The 18,306-nt window shown below is 44.9% G+C and overlaps 1 protein-coding gene across 3 annotated transcripts; it reads left to right on the forward strand.

The window, feature by feature from the left end:
- Nucleotides 1-619: 619 nt before the first annotated feature.
- Nucleotides 620-18,209, forward strand: PPIH (peptidylprolyl isomerase H; the record flags this gene model as incomplete). 3 transcript variants are annotated; one of them, XR_013810743.1, is made up of 12 exons in its annotated part: nt 620-685; nt 1,037-1,101; nt 1,411-1,434; nt 1,621-1,641; nt 1,709-1,753; nt 1,960-2,002; nt 6,363-6,455; nt 9,711-9,798; nt 10,294-10,334; nt 11,134-11,223; nt 15,053-15,100; nt 18,007-18,209. XR_013810743.1 is itself a non-coding variant. In XM_079698691.1 (11 exons), the coding sequence occupies 10 exons, from the start codon at nt 620-622 to the stop codon at nt 11,200-11,202; spliced, it is 555 nt and encodes a 184-aa protein (XP_079554817.1). In that variant the 3' UTR covers nt 11,203-11,223; nt 18,007-18,209. The 3 variants fall into 3 exon arrangements, 2 of the variants coding, with proteins under 2 accessions (XP_079554817.1, XP_079554818.1); XM_079698691.1 differs by lacking the exon at nt 15,053-15,100; XM_079698692.1 differs by lacking the exons at nt 620-685; nt 1,037-1,101; nt 1,411-1,434; nt 1,621-1,641; nt 15,053-15,100 and adding an exon at nt 1,471-1,553.
- Nucleotides 18,210-18,306: the final 97 nt, after the last annotated feature.

Genomic DNA, 18,306 nt, shown 5'->3' on the forward strand with positions numbered 1-18,306 from the left:
CTCTAGCTGCTCTGCGGTAAATGATTTGGAGGTGACGAAAGCGGAAGCCTGTGTCAGAACTGGAAGTAAAATCCTAGCGTCCTGACTTCAAGGAAGTGCTGAGTATTTACTGAACAAGCCTGATATGCCAGGCTGTTCTAAGCGCTGAGGATGAACACAGTTCTTGCTTCCGTGGGGCTCCACACTAGTGGACAGGGGTAGAAAACCGCACGTATGACGGTTCACATAGGTCTTAATTTCAAAGGCTGATATGGACCCTGAAGACTGCCTAGTGCAAGCTCCCTAGCCTGAGCGAGAATAATTTGTACTGCACTTAGTGTAGCCAGTGAGTAGGATGTCCGTTGACCTTGAGCAAAAAATGCCGAGTTTTTCCTCCCGGCTCAGCACCCAGGGAGAGTCAGGTGAGCTAACAGCTAGCTGACGTACGGGTGGTCTGTAAGGAAGGAGGCGCTGGCCACCCACGCAGCACCCAGTTTGACGCTGGAGGTGGAGAACTTCCGGGGGCGGGGCCTGGCCTCGGTCGGCTTTTCCTGCGCCTGCGCCGGAGACGAGACCCTCCGAGCAGGGACTAGGTTCGCCGGAACCCCGCGCTCCCGACTTCTGCTTCCGGGTCGGAGCCATGGCGGTGGCAAATTCAAGCCCTGTCAATCCCGTGGTGTTTTTTGATGTCAGCATTGGCGGCCAGGTGAGGTCCTGACAGCCACCCAGCCCACCGCCGAAGGGAAAGTGCACGGGGTCTGACAGGCAGATTTCATCCCCTCACCAGGGGTAACGGACTCGGAAAGCCAGAAAGTGAAATTAGACCAGAACCTACCGATCCGCGGGGCGGGATTGGGGAGGAAGGGAGGAAGGAGGAAGAGGAGGAGTCTTGCCCGTCGTGGCGCCCCGCTTGCGGAGGGACTGGGTGGAAAGCTAGCGTAAGCTATGGAGGCGGAAGTGGGAGAGACGAAGCGGCATGTGGGAGGGAGGGTTCCCTGCTCGGTGAGGCCTTCACGGGCTTGGACTGGGCTTTCTGACCGTCTCCCGCCGGTTGCAGGAAGTTGGCCGCATGAAGATCGAGCTCTTTGCAGACGTTGTGCCTAAGACGGCCGAGAATTTTAGGTAAGGAGATGTTCCAGCTTTGCTGGATTAACTAAACCAGAAGCTGGGCCACAGTCTGGAATCGTCTGCCTGCCTCTGTCCGTCCACTCACTGCCCTTGAGATCTGATTCCTCTGGGTATCGCTCTGAATAGTCTTGACTGTTCCCGTGTCAATTTATGTTGTTAATCTGTATGCCTGATTGTCTGGACATCTGACTAGCCTGTAGGTGGGCTTGCTAGCGCCGATGCCTGTGCCCTCCCCTCCGAGGTTAGGAGCGCTCACAACTGTGATGCCATGGTGACTGAATCATTCACTCCTTTCCCTTTCAGGCAGTTCTGCACTGGAGAATTCAGGTCAGTCTCAGACGTGGTTGAGTTCTCTGCTTTCTCCTGAGGGGTGTCCTGGGGCTGCAGTGAAGGTATTGGGGAACCACCGGCAGGCCTTGAATGATTGCTGGTGACAGTAATAGAAGGTAATCCCCCACGGGTCTATCCTCAGTTCATTTGTCTTCTTTATCTCTCTTCTCTGACCATCTTTAGGAGAGGCTCTTTGGTTCAGGTGTGTGGTAAACTGGAAAGGCCTATGATTACCTGTCATCATTCCAAGTCTCTTTCTTTTTGGTTATAGAAAAGATGGGGTTCCAATAGGATACAAAGGGAGCACCTTCCACAGGTAAGGCCTTTGGCAAGCCATACTGGGGGGCTTTTAGGAAAACAAAATGGAGGATAATTCTTAGATCTTGAGAAGGGATGTTTTTGTGAACTCAGCAACTGATTTGAAGACTTATTAAAAGCCAAAGTGATAAACATTATATTTTGAAATCAATGTTATTCTAAACTACAGAATCTTCTCTCAGTATGCTTTGTTCTCTGTTTCAGGGTCATAAAAGATTTCATGATTCAGGGTGGAGATTTTGTTAATGTAAGTATTGTTCCTTGCCTATTAAGGACTTATAGGTTTGGTTTTTTGTTGTTATTGCAGCCGCTGCTGTTTTTACTTCAGGGACCCAGTCTTAAGGCTTGAGAACAATGGCCAAGTTTGATGGGGGAGAGGGTGGGGATGGGAATGTCCTTCGATGGCTACTACTCATTGCATCACTAGATGACAGATATCAGCACTTTGAGTCACTGACTTCCAAATCTCAGCCTTTTAGGGCCAGAAAGTGAACTTTCCCAGCATACCACTATATGATCCATGACAGACCCAAATTAATTGGTCACATAGAATTTAGCTAGAAATCGGATGCAATTTGTTTTTTCTAAATGGTTGTTAAGTCCCTTTCCAGTGAGCTAAATGCTTACGCCCCATTTTCCGGTCCACTTCTGGAAAGCTGAGTGTTTGTTTTTTTTTTTTTAAGATGTTGGGGGTAGGAGTTTATTAATTTATTTATTTATTTTTGCTGTGTTGGGTCTTCGTTTCTGTGCTAGGGCTTTCTCTAGTTGTGGCAAACGGGGGTCACGCTCCATCGCGGTGCGCAGGCCTCTCACTATCGCGGCCTCTCTTGTTGCGGAGCACAGGCTCCAGACGCGCAGGCTCAGTAGTTGTGGCTCACGGGCCTAGTTGCTCCGCGGCATGTGGGATCCTCCCAGACCAGGGCTCGAACCCGTGTCCCCTGCATTAGCAGGCAGATTCTCAACCACTGTGCCACCAGGGAAACCCCTGAGTGCTATTTTTAATCAGAAGTTCATTAGTGGGAAAGGAATCAGAGCAAGAGAGTTCTGGAAGGATGTTTTCCCTATTCACTGGGAGAGCCCAATGAACTAATCCTTCACTGCTAAGCATGACTTTATTGTGACGAGACTGTATGTATCCCCATATCAAGCCTCCTGCGCTTCCTCCAACCTTGGAAGGTGCTGAATAAACCACATTTATGCTTTCTTAAGCCCACTTGTCTCCTTACCCACCCACTTCTGTGCATGACCTTTCTTATTAATATCATTTGGTTAGTCATGATGCTGTTTTCTGGGATTTAGGAGACTTTCTTTCTCCTTTATATGTAAATTTAGTTTGACTCTGGGGAGTTTTTTAAGATCTCTCTTTCTTATCTAGGTAAGTTTACAAAGTGGCAAATTTGGGGCTGAATCAAAAACATATATGTTTTGTTTTATCTGTTTGATGGTGCAAAACTGGAAGATTTTAAGCAAAAAATGTTCTCTTTAACATATGGAAAGTAGGGGTACATGAGGCCTGTGTTTCTCATGCAGCAGCAGTTGGTTGGAGTCAAGCAACTGCTCCCTTTAGCACGGTGTGTGTCCTTATTATTAAACCATTTGCTTCCCTTATTTATGTCATCTGCCCCTGTAGGCATTTGAGTTTGCAACACCTGGTCGCAACTGATCATAGTAGGGCTTGGGGTGGCCATATACTTTTTTATTGACTGGTAAGAGGGCTGAGAAGCTATTCTCTGCCTTCTTTCCTTTCTTCCCATAGGCTCCTATATTGCCATATTGTCTTAGCAGGGACAGGACCAACTTCTTATGGGTCATTGCCAGAATCTTTGCCAGGCACATTTGATCACTAGCTGATAGCCCCAGGGTTAGATAGTAGTTGGTTAGCCAGAAGACTGAGTGTCAGAGAGAAGCAATTACTCAGAGCTACCCTTAGGGCAGAAAAAATGGAATGAGCAAGAGGCAGAAGAAGCAGGATTTGAGACCTTCTAAAGTTGGACCAAGAATATTTGTTTTAATAATATTTGTTTCTGGTTTTTTTCTGATTGCAAAAGAAAAGTACAAAAATGAAAATAAATCATCTCTCAAGGAATCTCGCCTCCCAAGGAATATACTCTTGGCATTTTAGTTTAAAGCTGCCTGTCTTATCATTGCATATATATGTGTGTCAAATATTATTTTTAACAGACTTAAGATCATATGTGTGTTTTAACTTTTTTGTGCTTGATAATTGTCTGCATTTTCCCTTGTTATTGTCTTCTTCCAAAACAATCTTTCTAATAGTTACCTAATGTTCCGTTATGAATAGACAATGAATCTGTTTTATCAACCCACTGTTATTGAAGATTTAAGTTGCTTTCTCTTGTTTGCCCTACAATTAATTTTGTCATTTTCCCTACTGTGGCTTCTGGAGTGCAATAGATAGTATGATTATATAGAGAATGATATGGTAACTGTTCTGTTCTCTAGGTTTATTGGGAAATTGGAAATGAACATGTTTTCCTTCTGTATGTATGTATGTATATATTTATGTGGAGTTAAAGGTATAGTAGCTTACATTTACATAGTGCTGTATGGATTGCAGAACACTTTTCTCATAGACACTGATTGGATCTTTATGGCAACGGTATAAGGAGTAGGTGATTGCATCCTCACTTGATAGTTGAGGAAACTGGGGCTCAGAGATAGGAAGTGACTTCCCCAGCTCAATAATGATAGATCTGAAACTCAAATCCAGTCTTTCCACTATACAGAGCTTGGCTTTATTGATAATTTTTTCAAATAAATTTATTATTTATTTATTTATTTATTTGGGTGCGTTGGGTCTTCGTTGCTGCATGCGGGCTTTCTCTAGTTGCAGCGAGCAGGGGCTACTCTTCATTGTGGTGTGCGGGCTTCTCACTGCGGTGGCTTCTCTTGTTGCAGAGCACGGGCTCTAGGTGCACAGGCTTCAGTAGTTGTGGCACGTGGGCTCAGTAGTTGTGGTGCACGGGCTTAGTCGCTTCACGGCATGTGGAATCTTCCCGGACCAGGGCTCGAACCCATGTCCCCTGCACTGACAGGCGGATTCTTAACCACTGCGTTACCAGGAAGGTCCCAATAATTTTTAGTCAAATAACGATTTGAATTTGAGAGTTTTCTTTTCTTCCTCGGCTTATGTTAATTCCCTTTAGTAGTCTTTGCTCCAGTAAGGGCCCCTTGATTCTACACTAGGTCAGTGTTCCCACATTCCATCATGTACCCAATATTTTTTTTTTTTTTTTTACTGCGTTGGGTCTTCATTGCTGTATGCGGGCTTTCTCTAGCTGAGGCTAGTGGGGGCTACTCTCCTCTAGTTGCGGTGAGCGGGGGCTACTCTTCATTGCAGTGTGTGGCCTTCTCATTGCAGTGACTTCTCTTGTTGCAGAGCACGGGCTCTAGGTGCACAGGCTTCAGTAGTTGTAACGCGTGGGCTCAGTAGCTGTGGCTCACGGGCTCTAGAGCACAGGCTCAATTGTGGCGCACAGGCTTAGTTGCTCCGCGGCATGTGGGATCTTCCCAGACCAGGGCTTGAACCCGTGTCCCCTGCATTGGCAGGCGGATTCTTAATCACTGCGCCACGAGGGAAGTCCTAATATTCTTTTTCTTTACTAACTGGCTGGGAGAGATTGGTCTTTTGGCACTCTCTCTATAGTACCTTTAAACCCCAGGGATTCTATTTAAGGTACTGCAAATATGGCCTTGGTCAAGTTGCTTTATTACCCTGACTTAAGTTTGCTCACCTGAAAAATGGGGAAGATGATAATGCTTACACACAGAGTTACTGGAAGAACAAAGAGATAACACAAATAGAGCTAGTTTAAGCATAAATTGGGGATTTATGACAAGGTGTTTCCTGGAACCCAGAGGAAGAAATAGATCTAGGAACTAGAGAGCCACAGAGCCAATGAGTCCCTTCTCTCTGTTTCTCTAGCACTCTCTACACATGTGTTGCATTCTCTTTTTCTTCTCCAGTCCACCTTGAAGAAGATAGTTATCTCCAGCTTCCAGGTTTACATGATACAAGTTCAACCTCAAGAGCAGCTATTCTACTTCATGTTTCCCAGAGAAGGAACTCTAGTTGGCCCTGCATGAGTTAGGCATCCTCCCCTGGACCTCCCCTGACTACAACTTTGACCAGGAGGGTAGTATCCTGTTGTATAGATTACACTTCCAAGAGCCCACCCACCTGCATAGTTGGGGGAGTGGAGCCATAGACAGTTAACTAGATTCTCTTATATGACTGCAGGCATGAGAGTCTTTGGGAAGGGCATCGAGGCATCGATTATGTATGTGATCACTGTACTGCTGTCCTCTGCTTTGCTTGTGTCTTAGCCTATCTTTCTAGAGGTCCAGCTGTGACCTGTTGTTTTTTTTCCAGCCCATGAGATGCCCTGACCAGGTTGTGGGCTGCACGTTCCTTGGATGGGGCTTGCTTTGATTGCAAGATAGGGTCAGAGAGGTGTGGCTCCCAAAGTGACCTGCAAGAGTAAGAGGACTTTAAAGCAGTGAGGCTTGGAGTGCAGCAACTGCTTCCTCTGGGCTCTAGGGGCCAGTGCTCACAAGTTGCTAACACTTCTCTTCTCTCTGCTCAGGGAGATGGTACTGGAGTCGCCAGTATCTACCGGGGGCCATTTGCAGATGAAAATTTTAAGCTTAGACACTCAGCTCCAGGCTTGCTTTCCATGGTAAGTTGGGACCAGTCAAGGTTTTGGGCTAGATTTATAGCCAGCTAACTTCTGGGTCACTCTTGAGGCCCAGTGCTGTCTCTTGGGATGGAAGCAAATGCTTTCCTTCCCTTGCTTGACCCAGGATTCACCTCTGTACTGCTCACCTCTTTCCTCAATCTGGTTTGATTTTGTTGGGCTGGATCCACTAGCAGGCTGGGGAGCCAAAATTGAAATCTGTTGTGTGTTTTCTTACTTTGTTTGAGCCAGAACATGTGGTTGGGCACTCAGCCTTGCTGCTTAGAATGTAGCCAGCTGTGCTTTCAAGACCCAGTGTTCACGCCCCTATCACACCACTCACCAGAACTCTCACAACACCCATTCGTTTACACTGCCTTCTGGCTGGTCACCCCTTTCAGCTCACTCAGCACTCCTCCTTCCCCATCCCAGTACCCTTCCTTCCCATTTATAACCCCACTCACCCATCTCATTTCCCTTTGACCATCCCCCTGCCCACCTCCTTCAGCCCCTCATCTACACACCCCCACTCGCTCCCCCTTCACTTGCCCTTATTCACCCCTCCTCATTTCCCCTTACCCCTCTCACCTTGCTTCTCTTTCATTCTTCAAGCCTCTCCCTCCCTCCTGTCATCACCCATTCCCTTCTGTCAGTGCCCCAAGTCTCACTCCCCCAGACCCAATATTTACATGCACACATTCTCTGTCCTGCTTGCCCACTCTTCCACTCATCTACTCAGCCATTCATCAAATAAAGATTGTTGACATACACTGTTTCAGGCCTCACGGTAAGGCATGAGGATACAGGCCTGATCCCTGGCCTCGTGACATTTAACATCTAGCGGGGGAATCGCACATGCAGAATGATGGGTCCAGTATAGTATAATTCATGCCATCAGTGTAATAAGGGGAGGGTACCTCAGTGTATGTAAAAGTACTGTGAGGGCCCCAAGGAATGAGAGTAAATGCTGCAAGGATCCAAAGAAGTTCTCTACCAGGTGGCATTTCAAGTCAAGCAAACTGCCTAGACAAAAGATGTGTGACCATGAAATAGCAGGGTGGCATGGGCAAGGGACAGAAAGTGAGGAAAGTGATGTGAATGGGGAGGGAATGACTAGTAGAGACCACCAGAGAGGCAGGTGGGTGTAGGGCTTTAAATGCCAGAATAAGGATGAGGTATGTGGACCTTATTTTATAGGATATGAAGAGCCATGCACTTTTTTGGCAGGGCTGATCAACTTGGTGTTTTAAAACAAAGACCCTGGCTGCAGTGTGAATGGAAGACAGGAGTGGAGAGGGTAGGGCAGAGAAGCCAGTTAGGAGGCTGCCATAATAATTGGGTGAGCCTAGCATAACAAAGAGTGTACACGTCTCTTTTAGGAAAGTGAGGCTGGGCAAGCATGGGTAAAGAGTGCAGAAGTGGCTTAAGTGGGCTTGGATCATCGCCATGAGGACTGCATGCCACTATGTTAGCATCTGGGGAGGAGTCAGAAAATGGAAGGAAGCCTTGGTCTCTGCTCCCTTCAGGCTGACACTAGTTAAGTTGTGCTGTCACACATCTTGTAGCATAATTGTTTTTGCTTCCATCCTCCACTAAATCATGCATTCCTCAAGGGCAGGGACTGAGTCTCATTGATCTCCAAGCCTTAATACCTGATATAGCAAGGTGCTGAGCAGATACTGATGAATGACTGAAAGATAATCAGAATAAAGGCTGGTGTTGAGCACATACTCAACAACACTTTATTTGCATTAATTCATTTTACTTCTCTCGTTATTCCTTTGAGATAGGTACAAATGAGGAGACCGAGGCACAGAGAGGTTATGTGGCTAAACTAGGTCCCAGTCAGTGCTGGAGCTGGGATTCAAGCTCAGTCATCTGGCTCCAGAGCTTCTTCCTTAAACCAGTAAGCTATCCTGCCTGGAAGAATGGATAAGTGAGTGGCTAAGGGCAGAGAGTTCCCTGAGCTAAAAACACATGTTGTCTGACTGTTTTCATGCCTGCTTGCTAGTAAGTGTTTATACATTGAGCAGCAAGATAGATAGATAGATAGATAGATAGATAGATAGATAGATAGAAACAGAAAGAAGGGAGGGAGGGAGGAAGGAAGAATTGGGACCACTGAGGAGTCTACCCTCATTCCAGAGGGTAGGTCTATTCTGACTCGCTCAGGCTGTCCCTTGCTTTCATATGTGAGATGTTCCTGCATGCATGTATGAAAACCCCAAATAGCCTCGTCTCACATGGGGAATTTCTAAAGTATAATGTGACATCCCTAATTAGAGCTTACCCCTAGACAATGTCTTTAATGTATTTCATATACATTTTTATTCCTTCAGTGTTTAACACAGACTCAACCAATTTAATTCCATTAAGCATCCAGTTAAGGCTAGTGACCTATCTAATGATTTCCAGTGTTGCCTCTGTAGTATTACTTTGATGAGACCTGTGCTCTTAAGAGTACTAGTTCTTTCAGTTTTCCATTTTCCATTAACTTTTTTCCAAAATAATGTAAGTATGCATTGAAATACTCACATAGTTACACAGACATTGTGGTAAGGCAGTGCTGCTGAAACGTGATGTGGGTTTGCTGATGCTTTGCGTTGTAATTATAGACTGTTCTTTTATAATGTATTGTGAGATATAATGATATAAAGACAATTTCAAGGGAGGAAAAGGGAAGGGATGTGGCTGAAGAATTTGAGATTCTTGATTTAAAAAACTTTTACCGATAAAATTCAATAATAAAGGATTTGGGGTGTAGCTGTAAAAAAACAAATGTCATTGATTAAATGTAGTCTTTTTTTCTAGCATAGCACTAGCATAGCAGCTTCTTGCCCCTTAAATTTTCTTTTTACCATTCTTAAGGGACAGTACAGAGTCATTCAGACTAAGTAGCTTATGGCATAGGCAACAGGCTTTTTCTCAGCTGGTACCTAATTTGTAAGTGTAATCCAGTTATTACTGGTTTTGGACTAAATACAACAAATCTGGTTCTATAATCAATTGTTCCCATTATAAAAATTCACACCGTAGGAGGGCAATTTCTGCCCTCAAGGAGGGCAGAAATTGTGTATTCTGTTCCTCTCTGTATTCTGTTCCTCTCTGTATCCTTGGGTGCTAGCTCATAGTAGATGCTCAGTCAGGTTTGCTGAAAGAAAGCATGGAGGACTCAGGGCTACAGGCTCTTTTGGGAGTTTTGTCCTTTGGCTAACATGGCCAGGAAAACTCACTGCAAATATATTTGGTTTCCATCAGGCAAACAGTGGTCCCAGTACCAATGGCTGCCAGTTTTTCATCACCTGCTCTAAGTGTGATTGGCTAGATGGGAAGCACGTGGTATTTGGTGAGTCCTATTCCTGTCCTAGTCCAAGCCCAATTCACCCAGAGTGGAACTTCTTATGGAACTGGTCCCCTGACTCTTGTACCAAGAGTGCTCGTCAGGTGTAACTGCCCTGGGTAGTAGTAGGAAAGGTGGAAGCCATGGGAGGTGGGGAAGATTTGCGGTTAGAGAGCTAGAAGGGGAGACGAAGGGGCCATCTGATGTAGTGAGTAACCACCTGGGCGATAGGTGTGTCTGAGGGGGGATGGTAGCACTTAAGAAATACCACACAGAGGCAGCATGGTATAGTGGAGCTTTGCAATTGCTCAGACCTAGTTTTGAGCCCTAACTCTGCTACTTGCCACCTGTGACCTTGGGCAACATTTCACTTCCACTGAATATTAATTTTCTGATGTGAGTCTGAGGATCACATGAGATAATGGCTGAGAATGGGCCTTGGAGGCTGGAAAGTACTGTGCAAACGAGAGTAATAAAGTCCAGCTCATACTCTTCCCCCAGGAAAAATCATTGATGGACTTCTGGTGATGAGAAAGATTGAGGTGAGTCCTGTTTTGATCTCCTCTTTCTCAGCTATTCTGGCCTAGTACTACTGCATTAGTGTTGAGGAGCGGGAGGACCATGAGTGGGCTCTGGCTAGGCCCAGGCTTCACTCCTCCAGTTTCAGGGAGGAGGAGAGGGAGGAGAGATCATGTACCTCCCAAGTATTCTGGGCCCTCAGCCTCTCCGGTGCGGTGCCTCCTGAGCTTTGGCCTCTGGTGTCTCCTGCATCTAGTTGAGAAAATCCTCCTCAGCATTGTACTCAAGGTCCTTCATGATCGGGTCCCTGCCTCCCTCTCCACGACCCCTTCTGCCACTGCCACTTCCACATTCTAGTCCCGTCAGGCTACGAGCCCTCCTCTGAACACACATACACGTCCCTGCCTCTTGCTCCTTCCTGCCCTCAAGTCTTTGCTCAGGCTGTTTCCTCTACCGAGGTGTTCTCCCTTCTTTTCCTCCTGGTGGGATCCCATCCATCCTTCTGGGCCCAGCTCAAATATCCCATTATGTGAATCCTTCCCTGGCCTGTGCAAGCAGCAGTTTAGTTGCTTCCTCACCCTGTATACAACTCTCTCTTATGACTTACTGCATTGTTACATGTCATGGGTTTGATGTTTTCTAAATGTTGTACATTTTCTCTTTGATATGTATTATGTTCTTCCCCTGTCTGCTAGGCTACAGACTGTTGTCAGATCAGCCTGTTAAGCTCTCAGTCCTTAGCCTAGTGGCCTGCAGGCATCAGTAAGTGTGTGGTGGGGGAGTGTCTGAGTGGAGGAGTCACCACTGTGCTTTCTCTCCTAGAACGTTCCCACAGGCCCCAACAATAAACCCAAGCTGCCTGTGGTGATCTCACAGTGTGGAGAGATGTAGTCCAGAGGAAGACTGAATCAGGTAAGTGTGTCTTTCTTGAGCAGGAGTCAGCACCCCAGAGAAGGCAGCATGGTCTAGTGGAAAGAACTTTAGACCTGAAGACACGGGATTGAGCCCATTTCCTCTCTGCGTGCCCTGGGAGAAGTCACTTCCCTTTCTTGAGCCTGTTTTCTCATCTGCCATATGGTGATAATACGTATCTCCTCGGGTCACTGTAAGCATCAAAAGAGAAAGGGTTGGTAGGACACTTTACTTTTCTAACACTTTATAGTTTACAAAGTATCAACCTGAAAACCATCAGGCACTTTCTGACAGCACTCTTAGACTCTAGTTCCATTTAGTAGTCCCGCTAGGAAGACCTGGCTCCATCCCTGGGTCACTCCCTTCTGGGACAAGCCTGGGCAGCCAGGAGACACCCCTATCATGCCTCTCGTCAGAACTGACGCTGCAGTTCCAGCCCCTGGCTTTGTATTTGCCAGCCTCATAGGTGAATGTGACACATTTCTCAGCCTACATAGACTCACTTCCTACCCGGACTTGTTACTCACTGCCTGCTCTGTGCTGGGCATCATTCTGAGCATGGGGATGGGGGAAAGAATTGAAAGATGCCTCCACCCTTTAGGAGCTTATGGAGAATAAAACACATTCTCAGAGGTGATCACTAGTAATATTAGTGATGTTGTTAAGGATTAATAGGAGTTCAAGGAAGAAATTGATCACTTCCAGCTAGGTAAAGGGTGGTAGTGCTTTGCCTTTCTTTTCTTTTTTTCTTTTTTTTTTTTCAATTTTCAAACCTGCAGAAAAGTTGGAAAAGTAGTACATTGAACACCTTTTCACCTTTCACCTAGATTTGCCAATGTTTAACATTCGTGTTTTATCATTTTACTTTGACATTTGTTTCTTTCCCTTCTTCCCTCTCCTCCCATTTCCATTCCTCTCCTGCTCCTCTTCCTTCTTTCCTTCCTTTCCCTTTCTTCATTTCTTTTCCATCTGGAAGTTGAGGACTTCTTGACACTTTACCCCAGAATACTTCAGCAAGCGACTCCTAAACATAAGAGCGTCCTGCATAATCACAATAGTATTGTCTATTGTACATGCTCAGACTTCCCCAGTTGTCCACAAAGTAACTTCTTTTAGCTCTAAAAAAAGAAATCCAATCCAGGTTCACATATTTCATTTGGTTGTTTATTTTTAGTTATGAAAGCAACATCATCTCCTAAAATGAGGTATGAAAATTCTCCCAGAAAACAGTTAAGGCCCTCCCCTTAACAGCTCACCCGCATCCACATCCCCATCCCACTGCTCTCCTCACAGGTAACTTGTTCATCAGTTTGATGTATGTCCATAGGGCCTTTTATTTGCCCATCTAATTTTGGGAGCTTTTTTTTTTTTTTTTTTTTTTGCTGTATGCGGGCCTCTCACTGTTGTGGCCTCTTCCCGTTGCGGAGCACAGGCTCTGGACGCACAGGCTCAACGGCCATGGCTTACAGGCCCAGCTGCTCCGTGGCATGTGGGATCTTCCTGGACCAGGGCACGAACCCGTGTCCCCTCATCCACTGCGCCACCAGGGAAGCCCTTGGGAGGTTTTGTTTTTCCTAAGTGGCATCATACTGTTTGTTCATCACTTTATTTCCATTTGATTTATGTCTGGAAGACTTTTCCTCCTCCATTCATGTAAAACTATGTTGTATTTAAACAAAACAAAACTGATATAATATGCTGTAAGATGTTTGTAGCAAATATTTTATTTTACCTTTCTCTTAATGATTTGAATAATTATACATTCTGAGTCTTAGTTCTTTACATGTTTTGACCATTTTGTCTAGAATATATTTTAAGAAAAAACCGGCAGTGGGTTTCTTATCTTTGGTGATATCCTTTGTTAAACGGAAGTTCTAAATTTTGATGAGATCAAAATTTTTAATCTTTTCCCTTGTGTTGTGTTTTATCTTGTTTAAGAAGGTCCTTACTACCTCAATCATAATGCCTTCTGTATTTTTTCGAATGTTTCTATAGTTTTATTTGTATACTTACAAAATTATCTAGAATTTATTTTTCTGGACTCTGCCTTTTTTTCAAATGGAGATCTAGTCAAATACCAGACCATCTTAATGAATGTGTATACCTCCATCTGTGACTTACTTTGTGTTCACAGCATCTGGCACTTACAGGCATTCAGTTAAAATTTATTACATGAGTTAATAGAGAGGGAGAATGTCAGGCATTTTAGGCAGGGAACTGGTGTGAGCAAATGCCAGGGGAGGAATGCACAAGTGTGTGCTGGAAGCTCACGTGGACTCTCTTGTTCAGCCAAATGCTCCCTTCTCAGGCCTAGTTGACACTCTGAGCTTTCTTTTCTGCCAGTACTGGGGGCCCCAGGCTCAACGTGCTTTCCCCCCTGCCCTCACTGCTGGCCATTCCCTCTCCTCGTTTCTTGGCTGAACTAAAGTTGAGCTCATAAGTCCTTTTCCTTCTAAAGACTGACCACTGATCACCACCAGAGGACAGAAGATCACAAAAACAATAAAAGTTAGAAATCCTTTTATGTTTAGGGCCTTTTCTCTATTTTTCTGAGACCCTTACAGAAAGTTACTAGAAATACATGTTAGGAGTTTGTTTTCTGAGGGTGGGCGATCATCAACCTTCCTCTCCTCACCCGCTATTAGCAAAGGTCACGTAAACATTTGCCCCCATAAGCCCTTCCTTTTAGCCTACAACCCCAAGCAGAACAAATTCCATGGAGGACATTTGATGCTCCAGAGGCCCTCTAGACCAGAACTTTCCAGTAGGCATTCCTTTCTGTGATGGTGGAAATGTTCTGTATCTGTGCTGTCCATTATGGTAGCTTCCAGCTACATGTGACTATTGAGCACTAGAAAAATGTGACTGGTGTGACTGAGGGACTGAATTTTTACTTTTATTTAATTTTAGTTAAATTTAAAGAGCCACATGTGGTACCTCCAATTTAGTCTTCTAACCTTGACTTGCTCAGAATTAAATCTTTCATAGCTTATATTTAGAGACAATACAGTAAAAGCAGTTATATCACTTATTGAATATTTCTTATGCTCAAATTCTGAGCTAAGAACCTTACTTTAATTATCTCATTTAACTTTACCAAGTTAAAAACTCATAGGTTTTAAGGTGTTAGGGAATCTAGGTGGCAGTCTGACCTTAAGGCATTCCACAGATGGGTTCCCCACTTTGGGTTTCTGAGTAATTGATTTGGGAGAAAGTAAGGAAAAGTAAGTAAAAGATTTGGGATTATGGTATCATTCCATCATGTTTCTTCCCAGCTGTGAAGTTACAAGCATCTCTGATTTCTAAAGGAGTATTTCAGATCCCTCAGGTTGTTTGAGGGCAGAATAATGTTTGACAGCCAGTGTAGATGATGTTTTTAAGTCCTACTAGGCAGTATTTCTCAAACTTTAATGTACACATGAATCACCAGGAGATCTTGTTAAGGTGCTGGTTCTGATTCAGTGGGTCTGGATGCAACTTAAGATTTTGCATTTCTAACCAGCTCTCAGGTGATGCTGATGCTGACTTGGAGTGGCAAGGCTACAGGGGAATAACAGTCTGTCTTTTAATTGAGAACCCACCATATTCCAATCAGAAAAGACCCAGGAGGATATAATCTCTTGGTGGCATTGGTCCAGCAGGAAACTACTGCATTCAAATCAAGAGATCACCTAATCATGCATTTAAGGCCTGTGCCTAGTCACTGGAAATAGAAGATAGGAAGGAGACGGAAGATAGGTGAAGTCACTTGATCAACTGTACCTCCCTATGAAGAACTTCCTTCCTATGAAGAACTTCCTTCCACAACTTCTTTTGTGCTTTACCTTAGGTCCTGACTTTGGTTTTAGTGAAAATGAAGTTTTCTGTACAACTCCAGGTGTAGTAACCTCGGTTTTATCTCAGTGGGTCCTGTGAAAGCTTTTTACGTTGAATTTGATTAGGTATACATAGACGAACTTTGGGCCTCAGGATTCTCCTACCCAGTCTGAACTGGGTTCTTGGCTACTTACAACTGCATGGGGGGTGGTGGGGGGTGGGGCGTGGAACCTCTGTTTTGAAAACCTGAGAGTCTCTTGGAAAAGAGTGGCTGTGAGCTCTGACAGCCCTGCTAATCTCCCTGTGATCCCCAGGCCTGGTACTATCAAGCAGCAGAGATCTTTCTTTAGTTCATTGTTTCCTAAATTTCCCTGAAGATGAGAATCACATAGGGGCACTTGTTAAACCTACTAATTCCCAGATCCCCCCTGAAGAGTCTGAGTGAATTTGAGGTAGGATCCAGGATGCTATGTTGCTTCAGATGCTTCTTATCAGAGAAATGTGGGTAACCCTGCTTTAGGTGGTGCTGGTTGAATGTTTTTTAATATTTGTCTCTTAGGAAAAAATATAATTATACAGCACCTAATTTTACAGGTATTATAGCTTACAATGAGGTGTTATTTGAGTTCAAATAGTCAGTAGGTTAAAAATTAATTGTACCTGTGGATGGTGGATATGGTAAGAGCTGTGACACTGCTGTTGGAATGACTGAGGTTTAGGAAATACTGTCCCCCAATCTGGAATTTCCTGTAGATGTGATACATTCCTGTAGAGGAAGATTCTGAAAGACACATCGGTGGCACGTGGGCTGGTCTTTCATTAATTAAGATAGGTCCCACACTGCAGATGAGGCAACAAACTTGGAAAGCCCAGTTCCTGCCTTAAAGGAACTCACAGTCTCTTGGGGAAACTGACAATTACAGTACAGTAAAGCACTGAACTGGAGGTTTTAAGACAAAGGAAGGAAAGTGAATGCCTGTGTCTGCCTGGAGTGTTTGGGAAGACCGCAGAAGAGATGTTTCAGCTGAGTAAATGAAAGAATGGAGTTTGTCAGGGTAGCTAAAACTGGGGAGGGCATTCCAGGCAGAGGGAATAGCATGAGCAAAGACACCAAGCAGGAAACAGTAGGGAGTGTAAGGGAAACTGCAAATAATTCAATATAGCCAAAGCAGGAAGATATGAAAAGCAAACTGTAAGAGGCGAGGCTAGAGCAGGCCAGGGTCAGCTGTGAGATCCAATGCAGGCTGAGGTATTCATATGTTAACCTGAGGATGGGGGTGAGCTTCAGGCAGTGCCTACATCTTTCCCCCCTAGGTTGAGAGTCCATCATGCTCCTGAGATTCCAAAGGGTAGCCTGACCCTCCAAAAAGAACCAGGCCAGTAGGAGCCACTGAAGGATTTTGAGCAGGAGAACACTGTAATTGACTTTACTTATTCAGAAGATGATTCTAGCAGCAGTGTGGAGGATAGGCTGGAGGCCAGTGAGGTGTCCACTGCAGCCGTCCAGGCCAGAGCAAAGAGGTTCCACATGAAAATATCCGTCTAGGGAGCACCAGAGATGTGGCAGCAGATATTTGCATGCCTGCTGGGTGTGTGACACTGTTCCCTGCCCTGAAAGTCAGAAGCCCTGCCAGCTAAAAAGGGCGGGGAGGGGAGAATGGCTCTATTCCAGTCCCTCCAGTACAAAGGCGAAGCTCCCTGCCCTGTAACCAGGCCTTACACACAGAGAGGTACATCACGTCCATCGAATACTATATAGCCTTAAAAAGAAAGAGGTAGATCTGTATGTGTTGGCAGATTTCTAAGGTAAATTAAGGGACAAAGTCAAGATGTAGTACATTATATAAATATGATGCTATTTATTTTGAATTACTCTTTCAGAAATTACTGTAGTGATAGATAGCTGGCTGGTAGTAATGGTTACCTCTGCAGAGTAGAGATAGCAAAGAGACTTTCTTTTCAGTTTATATTGTCCTGTATATGCTTGAATTTTCTACACTGGGCATGTATTTTATAATAGAAATACATACTGTATATATGTAGTTTCAACCAATCCTAGTTCCTCCCAGCCCTTCCCAGGAGCATGTAGCTAACATCAGTTTGTGAATCATGCCCTGGTCCCCTCCTGGGTGCACCCACAGTGCTTGGTTCATCTCTCTATTACAGCATTTACCACAGTGTATCATGAATATGTTGGTCTGGTTTTCTCTAGACTGAGAACTCCTTGAGGCAGGGACCATGCTGACTAACACAGTGCCTGGTCAGTGATAGAGCTTAGGTCCCGGAGCACCATGCAACTTATAAAGTGCACTTATACATTTTTGTACATTCTGCTTGAGGGCCCAGGATTAAACTTCTGTCTGAGCCTGCGGTATGATGCCAGGATCCACTGTGCTCTGGAGGAAGAGGGGTGTAGCCATGTTTGGGGGGAGGGGAACAGTAGTAACTGAGTGTACTCACCCTGTTCTTTTAGGACAGCTAACTCCAAGGCCATAAACAGAGGGTGTGGAGTTTCCTTTCTTTATAACCCTGGGACCAATCAAGGAAAAGGATTGCTCTTTGTTCTAGAGCTCCACAGAGAGCCATCAAGGTCTGGCAGAAAGCACACAGGGTTCGGAGCCAAGTAGACCAGGAAGCCCCATCACTGTCAGGCCATTAAACTCCTTGGAACCCTAGTTTTTCCCTTAAGCTGCTTAATTATAAATAATATATACTACACAGAGTTGTGAAGGGTAAATAATAAAGGAGACAGTGTATTGGCCGTAAATATTAGTTTCTTTCTTGGTTCTGTGTAACACCTCAACTGTGCTGTGGGGCACCAGAGGTCTGGCCTGTGGCAAGAATCAAAGTGGGCTGCTCTTTGGGGAAAGGAGGGTTCGGGGTGTAGAGGAGAGCTGCGAGTGTTTTCTCTCATGGACTGTCCCCTCCCCGTTCCTCTGAGCTGCTTCTCTCTTCCATCTCTCACAGACCCTCCACATCTGCCATTGCCGGCCTTCCCTTGCTCAGGGTGATGCTCTTGAGTAAGATAAGCTGGATTGGCCCCTGTGTTTGCTTCCCTGCCTGCTGCTGCCCCATTTGATCAAAAGACCTTGGAAGTATCACAGACTCAGAAGCCAAGATTTTGTGTTTAAGTTTTCAACTGTAAATAAAGTTGTTCTTTTTTTTTTTTTTTTTTTTGGTTTTTTGTTGTTTTTTTTTTACCGTGTGTTGTGTTCTTTTTAAATGGTTGTAATGATAGCCCTGTTTCCTCACTCCTTAGCTCCAGCT

Source organism: Hyperoodon ampullatus, assembly GCF_949752795.1.
Source record: "Hyperoodon ampullatus genome assembly, chromosome: 2".
NCBI classification, from domain to species: Eukaryota; Metazoa; Chordata; class Mammalia; order Artiodactyla; family Ziphiidae; genus Hyperoodon; species Hyperoodon ampullatus.